Source organism: Mastomys coucha, unplaced genomic scaffold, assembly GCF_008632895.1.
Source record: "Mastomys coucha isolate ucsf_1 unplaced genomic scaffold, UCSF_Mcou_1 pScaffold12, whole genome shotgun sequence".
Lineage (NCBI taxonomy): Eukaryota > Metazoa > Chordata > Mammalia > Rodentia > Muridae > Mastomys > Mastomys coucha.
Genome location: NW_022196894.1, coordinates 11,065,285 through 11,083,788, shown reverse-complemented (window position 1 = coordinate 11,083,788; position 18,504 = coordinate 11,065,285). Strand labels below are relative to the sequence as shown.

The 18,504-nt window shown below is 43.5% G+C and overlaps 1 protein-coding gene across 4 annotated transcripts in view; it reads left to right on the top strand.

Annotated features, from left to right (window-relative positions):
* The first annotated feature begins 485 nt into the window (after positions 1-485).
* Myh11 (myosin heavy chain 11) overlaps positions 486-18,504 on the top strand; it is a 108,079-nt gene continuing 90,060 nt past the window's right edge. For 2 of the 4 annotated variants that reach the window (XM_031363148.1, XM_031363150.1), the window contains exons 1-2: positions 486-611; positions 14,393-14,746. In XM_031363148.1, the coding sequence (XP_031219008.1) occupies positions 14,402-14,746 (345 nt within the window). In that variant the 5' untranslated portion in view covers positions 486-611; positions 14,393-14,401. The remainder of the gene's footprint in view (positions 612-14,392; positions 14,747-18,504) is intronic. The other 2 variants (XM_031363147.1, XM_031363149.1) reach the window with 1 other exon arrangement.

The following is an 18,504-nucleotide window of genomic DNA, read 5'->3' as shown; positions in this document are numbered from 1 at the left end:
AAAAGTTCCCTTTCCCACTCATTCCCAGCAGTCACAGGAGGATATGCGATGACCTGCTATGCACCTTGCGGAGTACAAAAAATAAAAAATAAAAATAAATCACCTTTTCCCTCTCTTTGCTAAGCATAACCGGCCTCGGATCTAGGAGGTGGCAGGTGAATGAAGAGGGGATGAGGGAGAGAGAGAGGTATCAAGTCTCCAGTACGTATGAACAGGAAGAGGTTAAAATCCAGCTGGAATGGACCTGGGGGAGAAATTTTCAAGTTTCCCTACAGACTCTGCGTATGGAATTCCTTTTCTCTAAGGAACAGGATCTGGGTGGCTGCAGGGAGCTGAGGCTGCGGGCCAGTGCGCTGGCAGCCCCCCTGTGCCAGTGCCAGGTGGTTCCCGGTGGCTCTGTTCCTCACCTGCAGGGGGCGCCGCGAAGGGACGAGGACTCTCCCACCCCGCCCGACAGCCACCTCCCCTTCCCACCCTCGGATAGCGCTGACTCTATAAAGCCAGGCGTCCGAAGCATAGAGAGAGATTTGGACCACCCCAGCCTGGGATCAGTGCCAGATCCGAGCTCTCCATCCGGTGTCCTCCTGCTAGTCCATTCCAGTAGCAGATCTGTAAGTAGAGTTGGTTCCTTAGGGGCAAGCCTGGGTGGTAGGTTTGAGCAGCTTCTAGAGCATCCTCCTGGGAGTGAGGACCCCGAGGGGTCCTGATTGTTATCTCTTACAAGGACAGTGGGAAGAAGCCCGGTACGGGATCATCCTAGACCTCTTGTGATTATTCCTACCCGCCCCCCCCCCCCACGCCAAACCAGCATCCCCAGGTTGCCTATGAGCAGAACCACCTGGGAAAGTGGGGTAAGCAATTAAAGGTTCTGGTGGCTAGGCCCAATTCCAGGTATTTTAAGATTAGAGTCTAAAAAAACAAACAAAATCGCCTACTTAAAAACAAACCAGTGTTTATAAGCTGCACAGTAGACAAGTGCGCTGTGGTAGAGCACTGTGGGTCCTGGGTTCCAATCCCAGTACTAAGGGTGGTGATCAGACCCCAAGGTTATTCTGATTAGGTCATGGGATGGATAACCCACTGACCATTGCACAAAGTAACTCAGAAACGTGGTGAAAGTGTTGATAGCTCTGAGCACAGGCTGTGTGTGTGTGTTTTCTGCCTGCTTAGGTGATTATGCTGCGGATAGTCACTGGTAGACGAGGGTGCTTACTGTAAGATAAGGTTTGTTTCTTTCACTCTGTTCCCTTCCAGATCCCAGACTTCGAATTAACAAAGGAGCTCTACTCCAGGTTGGTTAGGGCCCCAGATGCCCAGGTGGGTGCTGAGGCTCCATTTGCCTCCCCACGCCACGGGTGCACTGAGTGAGCAGACACTGAGTTTGGGGGCTCCTCGGTGGGAAGGTTCCTCTTAAGCCAGAGAGAGGAGCTAGCAGGAGAAAGTCCTGCTATTTCAGCTCGGAATTGGAGAGGTCTTGCCATGTTTGGAAAGCACCCTTCAAAGTTATGTCTGTCAGAGAACAAAAGAACTTTTTTAGAAAGCCAGGACGAGGCTGCTTTGGTTCTACCACTAATAACTGAGAGAAGCTGCCGAGCTTGCTGGAAAAGAAGGGAAGGCCCAGTTGTGTTTAATAAACTGCTCTGCTTCATTCTGTTTCCTCTGGTGAAGGTTCTTCTCTTGTTCAGTTTACTTCAAGATGCTATTTTAAACTTGATTTAAAGAAAGAGAGCTTGACCACAGAGGTCTGAAAGTCTTTCATGGCAAGGAACACCTTCTCTTCTATGATATTGTTGAAGGCACACTTAACAAGCCAGGTACTTAACATTTAAATAGAGTCAGATTCTTTTAATCACTGCATACACCCCATCACAAAGGTGATCATCTTGTCTTGACATTTCTTTGTCTTTCCTGTTTCTGGTGGATTCAGTGCTTCCAGCTTCCATCACTGTTTGAAGAAGATGGAAACTGACCTTTTACCAATTTAAACTGGCAAAGGCTGTTCCCTAGAGGGAAGCAGATGTGGTAGGAGTCCATGAGGCTGGGGTGATCCCAAAACACGCCTGTGCTGAGCCACCCTGGAGAAACCTGGAATTTTATTATTATCTGAAATAGAGCCTCTCTTCCGTACAAGGTAGTCACTATGGTTTCTTCATTACTTTTCTATGAGAGGCTGGGCTGGAGGCAGACATGCCCTTGTATGGTAGTGTTTTCTACGAGGCCATCCCCAGCCCCCTTGGCCAATCACCCAGCCTGGCTGGCTTGGGCTGGGGGACTTCACCATCTTTTATCTTTCCCTGTAGAGATGGGGAACGCTTATAAGACAGCGAGGCTCTTTTTTTCCCTCTCCCTTCTTATTTGGAAGTTCTATTTGTATTTTATTTTATTTTTGGTGGAAATTAGCTCCTGTCTTCCATACACTTAATAAGAACAGGTGGTATTTACATCTGATGAACCATTGAGTAATTTTGAAACAGGATAAAGACTATCCTTTTAGAAAACTATATCCCATTTCAAATACGCAGAATATCTTAATCACATTATTTTGCCAGGTATAGTGGCTCATGTCTATAATCCTAGCACTTAGGAGGCTAAGACAAGAGAATTAGCCGGGCGGTGGTGGCACACGCCTTTAATCCCAGCACTTGGGAGGCAGAGGCAGGTGGATTTCTGAGTTAGAGGCCAGCCTGGTCTACAGAGTGAGTTCCAGGACAGCCAGGGCTACACAGAGAAACCCTGTCTCGGAAAACCAAAAAAAAAAAAAAAAAAAAAAAAAAAAGAAGAAGAAGAAGAAATAAGACAAGAGAATTAAAGAGAGTTTGAGGCTAACCTGGAATACATAGCAAGTTCAGGCCATCCTGGACTACAGTGGGGAACACTATCTCAGAAAAAAAAAAAAAGGAAAAAAATCAAAACCCAGCCTAATGGTGCATAACTTCAGTTCCAGCATCTGAGAGGTAAAATGGACAGGTTAGGAGTTCAAGGTCATAATCCGCTTAGTGAGTCCAAAGTCAGCCCGGGCTACCTGGAAATCCTATCTTTAAAAATTTGTTGTTGTTTTGGTCTCTGATCATTTTCCCATCGGCAACATGGGACTGTTGAGAACAAGCCAGTGTCTTAACATTTTTGTAGCACTTGCTTAGTTTTCTCAGAAGTAGAAGATCACTTAGCTAGGGTCTGATCGCCATGGCTGCAACAAAAGAGAAAGACTCATTTAATTGGAGTCTTCACAGTAGCCCTTTAGAATCAACACTAATAATCTTCACTCCGTTTCACAAATGTGGGCTTTGAAAACTTTGTTCTATCTATCAAAGATGAGGGCTCTTACAAACTAAGAATCTTGTAACTCCAGAGCCTAAGGGATGGCCTTTTGGGAGCTTTCCATAGATGACCCATTTGAAGGGTTTGACACAAGGCTGACACCAGCAAAGTTCAGCTGTTGGTAATTTATAGTAATATGACTGGAGATGTTTAACAGCATGCTCTGTGTGACACAGCTGGTATCAGTAAACCAGAAAACCCAAAGTGTGGTCTTTCCCCTAAAGCAGAAGCTTACCCTTAATTTTTCTTTTGTGTAAATCTTTTTTTAATATTTATTTATTTATTTATTATATGTAAGTACACTGTAGCTGTCTTCAGACACCCCAGAAGAGGGCACCAGATCTCATTACGGATGGTTGTGAGCCACCATGTGGTTGCTGGGATTTGAACTCATGACCCTCGGAAGAGCAGTCGGTGCTCTTAACTGCTTAGCCCCTTGTGTAAATCTTTTTTCAAAGCCAGTTCCTTTTTGGAAACTTCTGCTGTTACCAGCATACTTTCTGACTAGTCCTGCTAGCACAGTTGTGATCACTATTCCTTTAGACTCTTATTGGATCTCCTGTGCCTGGTAGAAGTCTGCCTAGCTCTTACAGTGGCCCCTTTGCTCCCTGGTTCTCTTTCTGTCACTGGTGACATTTAGTCACATTGATGTACAAGCCTCAAGGACCAGGGGGCACAAAGTTGGAGAAAGACAAGCAAGAACTGAAGGGAGAAGGGAACTGCCCAGCATTCTAGCAAGGGAAGGTCAGACTACCAGGATGCACCTGAGCTTCAGGGACCATCCTCATCAGAATAGCCAACAGGGTAGGGGCCTGGCTTGTTCCACTTAGGCCCACTTGAACTTGCTCTCTGTGCTTCGGGTCCCTGTAGATGAATCCAGGCTACTGTAAACTGGAAGTTAATTTTTAACACCATCTGAATGAACACATACAAACGTTCTTTCTTGTCACTATCTCTGAGTCATGCAGCACGAGAACTATGTTTGCCACCTTTCAAGACAGCAGGGAGGTTGTTCAAGATGCTATACAAACACTACAGCTTTTCATGGAAGGGACTTCAGCATCTGTGGATTGTGGTATCCAAAGTGCTCCTAAAGCTAAACAAAGAATAACTGTCTCTTCCTGCCCCTCCTCTAATGAAGCATGCAGCCAATGACAGAGAACCTCAGAAGTGTCTTAAGCCAAAGGTCATTCTAGCCATCCCTCTGGTTCCAGATAAACATTTTTCTTCTTATTTTTTCCCTCCATTTTGCCTGTCTGCACATGCACTCCTAACAAACATTCTTAAATCAAATTCTAATTTTTTTCTAAGCCAAATTTCTCTTTTATTCAAATTCTGGCATTTTACAAAACATTTTTCACCTTGTCACAAATCTTCACTATCTTTTCTATATCTTTATATCATTGTATGCTTCTTTTTATCTGCTGCCTAGTATTCTGATATATGGAAGTTTGATAGCTTACCAAATATATACTCTTAATAAAATATACTTGGTACATGACTCCATGTATAAATGGTGTTTGGGAAAGTGCCTAAGTATGAGTTAATTGTGGCTTATCAGAAGTGCCTAGGACCAGAAATCTTCCAGATTTTTCTTTTCTTTTCTTTTAAATTCTTTTTGATTTAGGAATATTTACATATACATAATGAGATATCTTAGAAATGAGAGCACTAACCCTTTTGTTGTTTTTCTTTTGTTTTTTTTTTCTTCCTTTTTGTTTTTAGACAAAGTCTCTCTATGTAGTCCTTGCTATCCTGGAGCTCTCTGTAGACCAGGCTGCCCTTGAATTCATAGAGCTCCTCTTGCCTCTGCCTCCCACATGCTAAAATTAAAGGCAAGAGCGATCACATCCAGCTGTGAGCACAAATCTTGATGCTTCACCTTTGCTTTATGCAGATGGCTGTATAGTCATTACATTCGATGTTTTTGATTCTACATTTTCATCGCGACCTGCTATATGAAGTCAGATATGAACTTGTCCACTTGCACAATATTGACCCTCAAAAAGCTATGAGCCTTCAAACCTTTTGGGTTAAGGATATTTAGCTTGTATACATATTCTTAGCTTGTAAACCCTCTTCCTGTAATCACATAAGTTCCCAGCAAAGAGGTGAATAGATAGCACATTGGGAATTAGCATCTGTCTCTAAAAAGTCTTTGAAAGAGACTATAGACATCTGCCTGGACCAACCAGGCTTGTGTCTCAGCACCTATTTTAAACATTGTTCTACCTGTGTTTTAAGATATAACATAGTGGGGCTCCAAGGGCCCAAAGGCCCTGAACAGGGGGGACCTTAGTTGTGTGGAGTGGGGAGAGAAGACAGAGAAAAGAAGGGAGGGGGCAGGCAAGGAGGAGAAGGTGTTCATGTGTATGTGTGCATGCAAGTAGAAGCCACATTGACTGGCTGTTGTTCCTCAGGTAACCTCCACTTTGCTTTTGGAGACAGGAGCCCTCACCAGTCTGGAACCTGCCAAGTAGGCTAGACTGACCACCCCTGAGCCCCTAGGGTCTATCTTTCCCCTCCACCCTAAGGGCAAGATTTCAAGTACATGTCACAACATATATCTCTTTTCTCTTCTTCTCTTTCTTTCTTCCTTTCTTTTTCTTTCTTTCTTTCTTTTTTTTTTTAAAGATTTATTTTATTTATTTTAATGTATATGAGTACACTGTAGCGGTACAGATGGCCGTGAGCCATCATGTGTGTGGCTGCTCTCCGGCCCGCTCGCTAGCTCCAGTGTAATTCACTGTAGCTGTCTTCAGACACACCAGAAGAGGGTGTCCGATTTCATTATGAGTGGTTGTGAGCCACCATGTGGTTGCTGGGATCGAACTCAGGACCTTCTGAAGAGCAGTCAGTGCTCTTACCCGCTGCGCCATCTCGCCAGCCCCCTTTTTCTTTCTTTTAAACATAGTTTTTTGAAGATCTAACTCAGGTCTTCAAGTGTCTGCATAGCAAGCACTTGGCTGGCTGACTCACCAGCCCATGACCCTCTCCCTTAATCTCCAAATCCTTTTAGTAGGAGAGACATTTACCTTAGCCATTGGAAAGAGCTTCCTTCTAAAGCAGCTTGAAAAGCCATTGGGATTCCCAGTGTGTGTGTGGCAGTGTTCAGGCCATTGTGATGGGACAAGTTCTTATTCTCTTTCTCCTGAGGTGCCCTGGGGACCTGGAGATGGTAGGGAGGTGTTTGGCATTGGGGCAGGAAGTGAAGTAGAGATTTAAAGCTGAGAGCAAAAGGATTGTTAGATCTAACAATCTAACAAAAAAGGTCAAACTATTTTTTTAAACCTTTTATGACCTTAGTTGTGGTAACAACAAAAAAAAGTAATATAAGTGATGTCCACTACACATAACCCTCATAAGATATTCAAGATCATAAATGTGAGCCACTCCTGCTCAGGGGCCCTGAGCAGATGTGACTCAGTTGATAGGATGCTTGCCTAGCATGTACAAAGCCCTGCTTTCTACCCTCAGCACCACACAAGCCAGACATGCTAGGAAACACCTGTAGCCACTAGCATTTGGTGGAGGACTAAGACTTCAAGTCCATCTTTGATGACATAATGAGTTCAAGGTTAGCTTGGGCTATAAGAGACCCTATCTCAAGGATAAGAGGGCTATGTGGTGTTGATTAAGAACAGATTCGTGCCCCAAAGGCTTCCTGGGGCAGCATGAGTTTGAAGAGCTAGTGTGCATAGCATGCTCTTCCCTCTCTTGGTATGTTAAGTGACTTTCCAGTCCCAGATGTGGTCTTAAACTAGAACGGACATTATTGGGTCCCTTTTGACTGCACTACTGAGCTGCAGCTTCTGCTCCAAGAACTTATTTCTGATCTTTATGGTATTTAAAATCCAGGCAATGTGTAGGGTGGGGATGGGCATGGTGTAAATACCTATACTCCATGAGAATTGCTACTTTGGAGAACAGCCTGGGCCAGAGCCTTGTGTATATAGCTAAATGGTAGAACAATTACTGAGCATGTACAAGCCCTGAGTACCTCAAATATTGGTCAACTAAAAAGAATCAATTTGGGGCAGGAATAAAGCTCAGATAGTAGAGTGTCTGGCTAGTATATACAAAGCCCCAAGTTTGATCTCCAGCACTCCAGAAATTAGATGTGATAGTGTAAACTTATAATCTCAGCACTCAGGATAACTTTTGTGTTTTTTTTTTTGTTTTTGTTTTTTGTTTTTATTTTGGTTTTTCAAGACAGAGTTTCTCTGTATAGCCCTGGCTGTCCTGAAACTCACTCTGTAGACCAAGCTGGCCTAGAACTCAAAAATCTGCCTGCCTCTGCCTCCCAAGTGCTGGGAGTGTGCGCCACCACTGCCTGGCTCAGGATAACTTTAAAGTTATTCCCAGCTACATAATAATATGAGGGCAGCCTGGGCTACATGAGATCTTATCTCAAAATAAAAGTTTCAGTTTCAAACTGGGGACAGTTTTCCTTCTAGGAATGCTATCTGTCAGTATCTGGACCTCCTTTTGATGTCACAACTGGGAAATGGTGGCATAGAGTGGCATAGAGTGGGGTGAACTCACACTGCACAGAGCCAGAGAACCAGCTAAGCTAGGGCCAAGGCCAATAGTACAGGGGTTGAGAAAGCCACTCTAAATCAGGAGTCAGAACAGGGACCAGAGTTAGAAGACCAAATGTCACTTCAGCCTGTCTTGGGTCTGTACTGCCATTGTCCTCCTGATTCTAGCCATCATTTCTTTTTGGTACTGGGATTAGAACAAGGGTCTTGTGCATGCCAAGTAAATAGTCCGCCACTGTGCCATGTCCCAGCCTATTTGATTGTTTTGAATTAGGGTCTCTCTTTGTAGCCCAGGTATACTCGAGCCCACCAGCTCCTTCATCACAAGTGTGGTCAGTTTTATTGTTTTTCCTTCCTTCCTGTGTTTTATGCAATGCCTGTCCTGGTACTTCTTGCTGTATCGTCACAGTCCCCAGCTTTTGAAAATTTCAGGCTCTGAGCAGAGGCTGAGGCAAGTTCTTCTTACAACAAACTGAGTTACCCTGAACTTCCAAACTGCCAGAAAGAAGCAGAATGTGTCCTCTGCATGCCTGTAATCCTTTCTGTCCTTGGGTTCTCTGCCTGCCTCCTCTAAATTCTAAAAAAAGAAAAAACAAAACAGACAATTAAAAAAAACCTTTTGACTCTCTTCAGAAGCCACAAGACCAGCTGCTTTGCCTTTGTGTGCCTCCATTTCCTCATTGGTAAACAGCAGTGACATCTTTGCGATGCTGGGGATGGAATCTAGGGCCTAGAGTGTACTAGGCACCCTGCCTCTGCACTATACTCTCTAGCCTTAAAAGTGTTCTTTGCATTGTTACCATGTTTTATGGTACTGGGGATGGGAACCCAGGGCCTGAAGCCTACTAGGTAAGTGCTCTCTTTGCCTCTAGGCTGTCCCCTAGCCATCTCCTAGGGCTTTGTTATCTATTTATTTAGTTAAGGGCTTTGGTTAGTTAGTTGGTTGGTTGGTTAGTTAGTTAGTTAGATAGTTAGTTTAGGGCTTTATGATATATTTATTTAGTTAGTTAATTTAAGGGATTATCATTCCATATGGTTTATCAAGTATAACAATTATTGCTGGTATAATTAATTTATAGGACTCTGAATTCTTTCTAAGGCAAGTGCGTGTCCAGTGTTGTTCAGGGAGCCCCTTCTTCCCTGCAGGTTCATAGTAGCAGAGTGGTTTTCTAACTGTAAAATCTGCCAAGAACTGGAACATCTTGTTTAGGCTTTGCATCTTAGTGATGGACAAGAAAGATATGGTGTGTGTGTGTGTGTGTGTGTGTGTGTGTGTCTGTGTGTGTGTGTATGTGTGTGTGATTCAGGTGGTGGTACATGCATGTAGGTACATGAATGCACATGCTTCAGTCCTAAAACAGTGTTTCTCACTGAACTGCCATTAAGCTCTTGGCATCTGCATGTCTCCAACCCTTCTCCAGTGCTAGGTTACAATCACACATGGCAAGGCTAGCTTTTTATCTCAGTTACCGGTATTTGAAATCAGGTCTGGACAGCTGGTGTCAGCTGAGCCCTATCTGCTGTCATCATGAAGCTGTGTTTAAAAAGTGTCCTGGGTCCCATTCTCATCACTCCCTTTGGGCCCAGGGCTCCAAAGCATTCAGTCTGGAAACCAAAATTTCAGCTTGCTTGGCTTTGACCAGAGCAGTCTTGTGCTTCACAACTGTCAAGGGCGACAAAGCCTCAGGGAGCAGCAGGTGGCTTCATTCCTTTTCTGGCCAGAGACTCAAACTTTGCACTTGATCGTGTTTGTGCTTTTCAACTCTGTTTTAGATGAGGTTCCTGGAAAAGCTAATCTCCACGACTTTTCATTTTTCTGTTAAACCTTTTGTGATGTTTTCTAACATAGTTGCAACTAAATTGCTGTTCAGGAGGAATGACACAAACACTAGCCCTCTGAGTGACCAGAGACTATTTAAAATGGGTCGTCATCTATTACAGAAAATATAAAATATACTTTACACTTCTGAACTAGGTGCTTAAAGTATATTTTATTTTATTTTCCTTTAAGAAAAGATGTATTTATTTATGTATATGAGAACACTTCAGCTGTCTTCAGATACACCAGGAGAGGTAATCAGATTCCATTACAGATGGTTGTGAGCCACCCTATGGTGGGAATTGAACTCAGGACCTCTGAAAGAGTAGTTTTAACCACTGAGTCATCTCTCTGGCCCTTATTTCCCTTTTTATTTTAAAATTAAAATATTAGCATTTATTTCATGGGTGTGGGGGCTCACACATGACATATGTGCGTGGGCTGAGACATGCAGTGGTGCATGTGAATATATGTGTGTGGGCTCACAATGCAGTGGTGCATGTGAATATATGTGCATAAGCTTACACATACAGTGGTGCATGCGTATATATGTACACGGGCTCACAGTGCAGCAATGCATGTGTAGGAATCAGAGACAACTTGTGGGAGTTGGTTTGCTCTTTTCATCATGTAGGCCCTGAGGATTGAACTCAAGTCATCAGGTTTTGTATCAACCCCCTTTACTCCCCGAGCCTTCTCTCAACAGCTCCTCACTAAATATTTTATTACCTTTTTATTAAAAAAAAAAAAAAAAACCAGCCTCCCACAAAACCATACAACAAAAAGATCTCATCTAGTCCCAGGATGGCTTTGAACCCCACATAGCTGAGGAATTTGAATTTGAAGGTTCTTGCCTCTACCTTCTAGATACTAGAAATTGCCATGCCTGGCTTCTTACCGCAGAATTTAAGAAATTATCTAAGGTAAAGTGTGCTTATAAACCAGGCACTCAGGAAAAAGCTAAGGCATGATGTTTGTGAGTTTGACGCCAACCCAGATTACACAGCGTCTCATCAACAAATCAATTTTCAATTTTCAATTATTTCTTAAATTTCTGAGGCTGGGGCTGGTGAGATGGGTTAGTAGTTAAGAGCACTGGCTGGTCTTCCAGAGGACCCGAGTTTAATTCCTTGTGCCCTCCATGGTGACTCACAACCACTTAGTTCTAGGGATCCAACTCCCTCCTCAGGCCTTCTCAGGTAGGCACATAACTACACAGACATAGATGCATAGAAAACAAATAAACATAAAATAAATTAAAATTTTAAAAGGTTTTTTTGGGTGGAATGTACTTTTAAGTAACATTCTATGTTTGTAACAACTGCATTCAATTTTACTAAGTTTTGGGGGGTTTTTGTTTTTTTTGTTTTGTTTTTGTTTTTTTGTTTTTGTTTTTTTGTTTTTGTTTTTCAAGACAGGGTTTCTCTGTATAGCCCTGGCTGTCCTGGAACTCACTCTGTAGTCCAGGCTGGCCTCGAACTGCCTCTGCCTCCCAAGTGCTGGGATTAAAGGCGTGCGCCACAACCACCCAGCTACTAAGTTTTTAATTTAAGGCTTTTTTGTTTGTTTGTTTGTTTGTTTGTTTTCTGTTTGGAATAAGGTCTTATGCAGCCACAGCAGCCTCAAAGTTGTTGTGTAGCCAAGGATGGCCTTGAATTTTTCTTATACTACTATGTTCTCAAGGGCAAGCATTTTAAAACAGGCAAAACAAGCTATCTTTTAGCTTTGATTTGCTGTGCAGGTGTATAGGGTGTGCAAGTGTATCTGTGTCTCTCTGTGTGTGTGAGTGTGTGTGTGTTTCTCTCTCTTTCTCTCTCTCTCATATGTGTGTGTGTGTGACAGAGAGAGAGAGAGAGAGAGAGAGAGAGAGAGAGAGAGAGAGAGAGAGAGAGAGAGAGAGAGGAGGATTAGAGAGTGACTTGTGGAAATTCTCTCCTTCTACCTTGTGGGTCCCAAGGATAGAACTCGGGTTATTAGGCTTTGCACAAGCACTTTTATCCCCTGAGAACTTCTTGCTGGCCTCACTCCCTATTTTAATTTATTGGTGGCAGTAGTACTTGCTTTTGAATACCATCTGAAGGCTCATTTTTGTTGTTTGGTTTTAAAGGCATGTCTTAACTCTGTGACCCAAGCTGGCTTAGAACTCACAAGAGTTATCCCACCTCTGTCTCCCAAGTGTTGGGATTGCAGATGTGAGCCATCATGCCTGACTGCTTCTGAAAGCTACTTCTTTAAAAACTTTCTTCTCTCTGTGCGTGGGTCTGATTAGTTGTGGGGTTAGGTGGTGTCAGCCTGGCCCATCACTCTCTAGCTAATAGTCAGTCTTAAAATAAAGAGTGGTCTGGTGGCTGAGGAAAGAGCTCCATTACAAAGAAAGCATGAAGATCTGAGTTCAGATCTGTAAAACCCACATAAAATGCCATGCATGGCGGCATGCAGCTATAACCCCAGCACTGGAGAAACAGAGTCAAGAGAATACCAAGAACTTGCTGTTCAGCCAGTCTAGTTTAATTGGTTTTTGAGACCCTGTCTCAAAAATAAAATGGAGAGTGATTGAAGATGATCTGACAGCAAGTCCTGGCCTCCTTACATACATGCACACATGTGAACTCCCTCACATGAACATATTTATACACAAACATATACACACACTTGTGCATACATGAACAGATGTCCACACTGGCACACACATTAAAATACACATACATATACAAAAGTGTACACAAACATGCACAGTATACAAACACATGCATAAATACATTCATATACCTGGTACATGCATGAACACACACAGTAACACATATGAATGCATAAATATTCATACATGGACATACAAACACACACACGCACACACACACACACACACACATATATGTTATATTTTATATTACACTCCATCACTGGGTTATACCCAAGTTCAGGTTTCAAATGTTTGTAAAAAGGAAAAAAGGCTATTACTGTTTCACAATTCCCTTAAAAAATGATCTCTTAATACTCAGTTTCCTGCCAGGCAATGGTGGTGCACGCCTTTAATCCCAGCACTTTGGGAGGCAGAGGCAGGCAGATTTCTGAGTTCAAGGCCAGCCTGGTCTACAGAGTGAGTTCCAGGACACTCAAGGCTACACAGAGAAACCCTGTCTCGAAAAATCAAAAAACAAAACAAACAAACAAACAAACAAACAAAAAAACCAAAAAAACTCAGTTTCCAGCATCTCTCCCTGCAGCAGAGCTTCATTTGCAAACAATTCACATACACTCTATTTATTTTTGATACTGGGGACTGAACCCAGAGCCTTCTAAAGGTAAACACTTTTTTTTCTCCCGAGACAAGGTTTCTCTGTGTAGCCCTGGCTGTCCTGGAACTCACTCTGTAGACCAGGCTGGCCTAAAACTCAGAAATCTACCTGCCTCTGTCTCCCAAGTGCTGAGATTAAAGGCATGTGCCACCACTGCCCGGTGGTAAACACACTTTCTACCACCAAGCTGCATTCTTTGCCCCTTTCCCATCAAGTGTTTTCAATCCAATTATTTTCAGTGTATTCTTAGATTCGTGCATCCACTACTACAAATTCAAGACTATTTTTATCACTGCCTACAAATAACTAACTGTACCTGTTAGCGGTTATTTTGTGGTCCTTCCCCAGTTGCTAATTTACATTGTTTTTGTGGAATTGCCTAGTCGGGACATTTCTTATAAATGTTACCATGCCACGTGTGGCCCTTTCCCCAGCATTGGGTCTTCAGATCCAGCCACATATGGCCCTTTTTTCAGATCCAGCCACGTTGTAGCAGGTGCAGCACTCTGGTTCCTTTCTATGGCTCAACACTGGTCTACGGGATGGATCTACTACACTCTTTATTCAATCATCTGACCATAGTTATGGGTGGTGTTTCTACTTTGTGGCCATTATAAGCTTGCTAGGAATATTTATGACCACATATATTTTTTTAAAGATTTATTTTATTTATGTGAGGACACTGTAGCTGTCTTCAGACATACCAGACGAAGGCATTGAATCCCATTACCGATGGCTGTGAGCCACCTTGTGGTTGCTGGGAATTGAACTCAGGATCTCTAAAAGAGCAGTCAGTGCTCTTAACTGCTGAGCCATCTCTCCATCCCCATGACCACATCTTTAGATGCATTGATGCATTCATTTATCCTGAAAACAGATCCTCGATCATATGGTGGTTCTGTGTTCAAACACCAGAGGCACCACCATTTATTTTATAATAGGCATTTAAGATTTAGGTATCTTCTAGCTGGGCAATGATGGTACGCACCTGTAATCTCAGTTTTCTGGAGGCAGAGGCAAGTGGATCTCTGTGAATTAGAATGAGTTCCAGAACAGACAAGAAAGCCTGTTTTGAAAACAAAAAGCAAATACAAAAACCACAACAAGAACAAAACCCTTTTTAAGCACCAAGTAGTAGTTCACTGCAAGAAATTTCCCTGGTTTGCATACCTTGTCCTATAAATGCACCCGTTACCTCGGATTGCCTGGGTTTCATTTTGAGTCTCTGATGTCATTCCTTACCTGAAGGATCTCAGGGTTATTACCCTCTTTGATAATATAAGCCAAACTGCAGGGATCATTCCTATTCTTTTGTGGGATTTTTTTTCTTTGCATTCTATATTCGTAGACATAGAGAGGTGAGATGAGGGCCTACTTGTCTTTAGCTTTTGCTTTGACTTCATCTCTCCACTCCACAGGGGACCACCATGGCACAGAAAGGGCAGCTCAGCGATGATGAGAAGTTCCTCTTTGTGGATAAAAACTTCATGAACAGCCCAATGGCTCAGGCCGACTGGGTAGCCAAGAAGCTGGTGTGGGTCCCTTCCGAGAAGCAGGGCTTCGAAGCAGCCAGTATCAAGGAAGAGAAAGGTGATGAGGTGGTCGTGGAACTGGTAGAAAATGGAAAGAAGGTCACAGTGGGCAAAGATGACATCCAAAAAATGAACCCACCCAAGTTCTCCAAGGTGGAGGACATGGCAGAGCTGACGTGCCTCAATGAGGCCTCTGTGCTGCACAACCTGAGGGAACGATACTTTTCAGGCCTCATCTATGTGAGTATCTTGGGGGTGATGAACTTCTTTTAGTCTCCTTGTAGAAGAGAGGGGATTATAAATGTGTTTGTGTGACTTGGTATGGTGCATATTTGTAATTGCAACATTCAGGATGTTGATGAGGAAGATCAAGAGTTCAAAGCTAACCTGGGCTACATAGTGAGACCCTGTCTTACTATGTTTTGTATGTGTATATGAGGACCTGAGTTTGGATCCCTAGCACCTGAATATAGGGCATGGCAATGGGTGCCTGTAACCCCTGTTCTAGGAGATACAGAGAGGAGGCTAGCTGAACTGATGAGTTCTATATTTAGTCTCAAAAAATAAGGCAGAGAATGAATGATAAAGGCATCCATTATCAACCTCTGGCATGAAAAGACTTCTTCATGCACAAACCTGCACACAGAAACATGTACACACAAACACACCACATACAAACAAAATTGTGTTTAGGTTATAGGTCAAAATTCTGCGTATATGACTAAAAGTTGGGGTCACACTTCAAGGTGGAGTAGCTCAGACCTGAACTCACAGCTCTGTCCTGCCCTGCCTGGTTCAAGGTATAGAACAGACTATCAAATTCTTCAGTCATCTTGCTTGTAAAATAGGATTAATCACCTTCCACAGGCATATGCAGACCCACATGGTCATCCACTCAGCATATGAGAGGGTACTATGGGTGTTGATGTAATTCCTGGCCCTTCCTCCATCTTAGAATTAGGAAAAACTCCTCAAAAAGGCAAGTGCCTACCTGTCCCTGGGGACTAGGTCACATAAGGATCTAAACAGGAATAGCCATATGGGACCTAAAACTCCGTGGGTCCACTCCAATTATGACAATTATGACTCCAATTATGACACTTTTCAACATGGCTACCTCTGAACACTTGCCTCTTAATTAATTGAGATGTGAGTTTGTTTGTTTGTTTTAAATATGATTATTTATGAGGTCATTTCTTCAGCTATATCTTGGCAACATGTCATGAACTTAACAGCTGCTATACCAGATGACATAATTCTAAAACATTCTCACCATCAAGTTCTGTTGCTCAGCCTGACTACCTGAGGATCGTGTAACTAGAGGACACAGGTTCCTTATAGATTGGACCAGCTCCTCAGAACACAAAGGACACAGATGCCCCTAGTGCTCCAGTCTGGAGGGGAGAGACCATGTCTGCAGGTGCTGGCAAATCCTTTGGAAGGTTTCCTCTTTCACCAAATGCTTTTCCCTTCTCTGAACTGTGAGGAGCCTTGTCAGCCTTATGCACTGAGATACTTCCTGGCAGTTGGACCCTTGAGAATGCCAGGGTTCTTGTTCTTGCTTTTCTGTTTGCTGTGACTGGCTGCTACTGGTAACTTGTTGGGTTCCTTGCATATCCTCTGGAAAAGGATGCTCTATGGCCACAGCAACTCATTTCAACCTTTCAGGGTATTCAGTCTTTAACAATGTGGTACAATATAGTCACCTACAGATGTGTTTAGCCAAATTTTGTTTTAAGATTTATTTATTTAATGTATATGAATACACTGTAGCTGTCTTCAGACACACCAGAAGAGGGCATCGGATCCCATTACAGATGGTTGTGAGCCACCATGTGGTTGCTCGGATTTGAACTCAGGACTTCCGGAAGAACAGTCAGTGTTCTTAACCGCTGAGCCATCTCTCCAGCCCAAGCCAAATTTTTATCTATTCTGGGACTCACAGGGCCCATGGGCTGCAAGCTAGACACACCTATTACAGTTTGCCTCTTGAAAATGCCAAGAAGTACCTCCCCCACCCCATGAACTGTAAAATGCCCGGCAGATAATTTTTTCCAAATTAGAAAAATTAGTCGTACTTACTGACAAAGCACTGGGTTCCAGGACTCCAATCTCCCCTCAAGATGTAGTACTACTGTGTGGGGATGGAGATGACAGTCTCCCCTCAAAATACATCCCCACTATGTGGGGACAGAGATGGGCTCATTTCACCTGACAACTCTATGATGTGGTGGAAATCAGAAGTATAGAGGCTTGGAAATGTCCTGAGACCAGAGATCATTAGAAGCAGATTAAAGTGTCTGGAGGCTTCAGATCCCTGCCATGCTTCTCTGGATTAGCTCAATCCTCTTGGCCTCAGGACTATGTACCCACTGCTGCCTTGTATCATTCTGCTCAAGTGATTCACTTCATAGAGACTTCTGCCCATCATGTAAAATAAAAACTGTATGGGTTTGGGAGCCAGGAGTGAGCTCCAGCCTACAGCAACATAATGAGGGTTCCTGTTGACTGAGTGTGTCAGAGAGTTCTGAACCCTTGACTCTGGAGGCTGGCTGGTTGTTTTCCCTTAATAATAGAATCCTTCCACTGGACTCATCTTAACAAGGAGCTTTCAGAAGGTCATGGCAAACATTTTGCCCTCTGACATCTAGAAGTTTCTGTCTAAGACAGAGGGCTTTCTTCTTCTTTTGACCAAGGGTTCCTTGCAGAGCTGCTTCAGGGTTTAGGGCACACCTGACACATAGCTCTGATTCCTGGTCTCACACCCTCTGACTCTTTTGTACATAAGACCTCTCTATCTATAATTTATTACAGAAGACATTAGCAGTTAGCTCTGTTCCAGAAATTGTGTTGGGGTTGGGGTGGAGGTGGATAGGGGAGAGGAGAGGCTCAACTTTGGGTCTATCATGTGCCAGGGACTTTCCTGAATAGGGACACTGTAGAAACAGTCACTCTACAGGGCCTCAGAGTATAGAAAGAAAGAAGGGAGCAGCAGGGTACCTCTTGGGAAACCTCATAAATTAGTTCTTACAATCTTATAGCTTCAAAGATGAGCTGAAGATGAGTGAAGGGCTATTCACTCAAAAATTATTTTTGTAAAAGCATATGTTGAGGCTGGACAGGTGGCTCAGTAGAGAAAGTGCAGGCATGAGGTTCTAAGTTTGGCTACTCAGTGCCCATGTGAGAAGCCAGGTGGTGGTGTACCTCTGTAACCCTAGCACTGGGTAAAGACAGGTGGTTCCAGGACCTCTCTGGGTGCCAGCCTAGGCAGTCAGTGAATGCCAGAATCAGTGAGATTTGTCTCAAATGAAAGTGGAAGATACTCAATGTTAACCTCTGGCCCCTACACACATGCACATATGTGCACACATGTACTGATTTGCATATGATGCATACACCCCCAAGAGAAAGTCATATGTCTCAAGAGGCAAGAGTCCCTCCCTGCCTTTTGTCTTAGGGACAAATGTGACTTACAGGGTCATATGTGCAGGTCTGAGTGTCTAACAAATCTAACGTCAGTATCACTCCCTCCATGCATTTACGCAGCTCATTCCCTTCCCTCGGCTGTGCCTGAGACCTTCTGCTTCTCTGTTCAGCACCTAGTTAGATCTAAGGTCTATTGAATAGCTGTGAGATGCAGAGTTTTCTCCTCTATTCCAGCCCTTGCCCTTCCCACCCTTACCCTTGCTCCTCAGAGAGCCCACCATGTGCTTGGAGATGGGGATCTCACTATTTAGCTCAAGCTGATCTCAAACTTGAGGTCCTTCCACCTCAGCTTTCCCTGTGCTGGAAACAGTGTGTTCTTGGCTCCTTTCTTCCCCACCAAGCCCTAGACAGTATTTTATACATGTATAAATTCAAAACACTTCCGCTTCTTTGAAGTGGCAGCTTGAGTCATGTTCTGTTGTGCATGTTTGTTCTCTCTCTCTCTCTGTCTCTGTCTCTCTCTGTCTCTGTCTCTCTCTGTCTCTGTCTCTGTGTCTCTGTCTCTGTCCTCC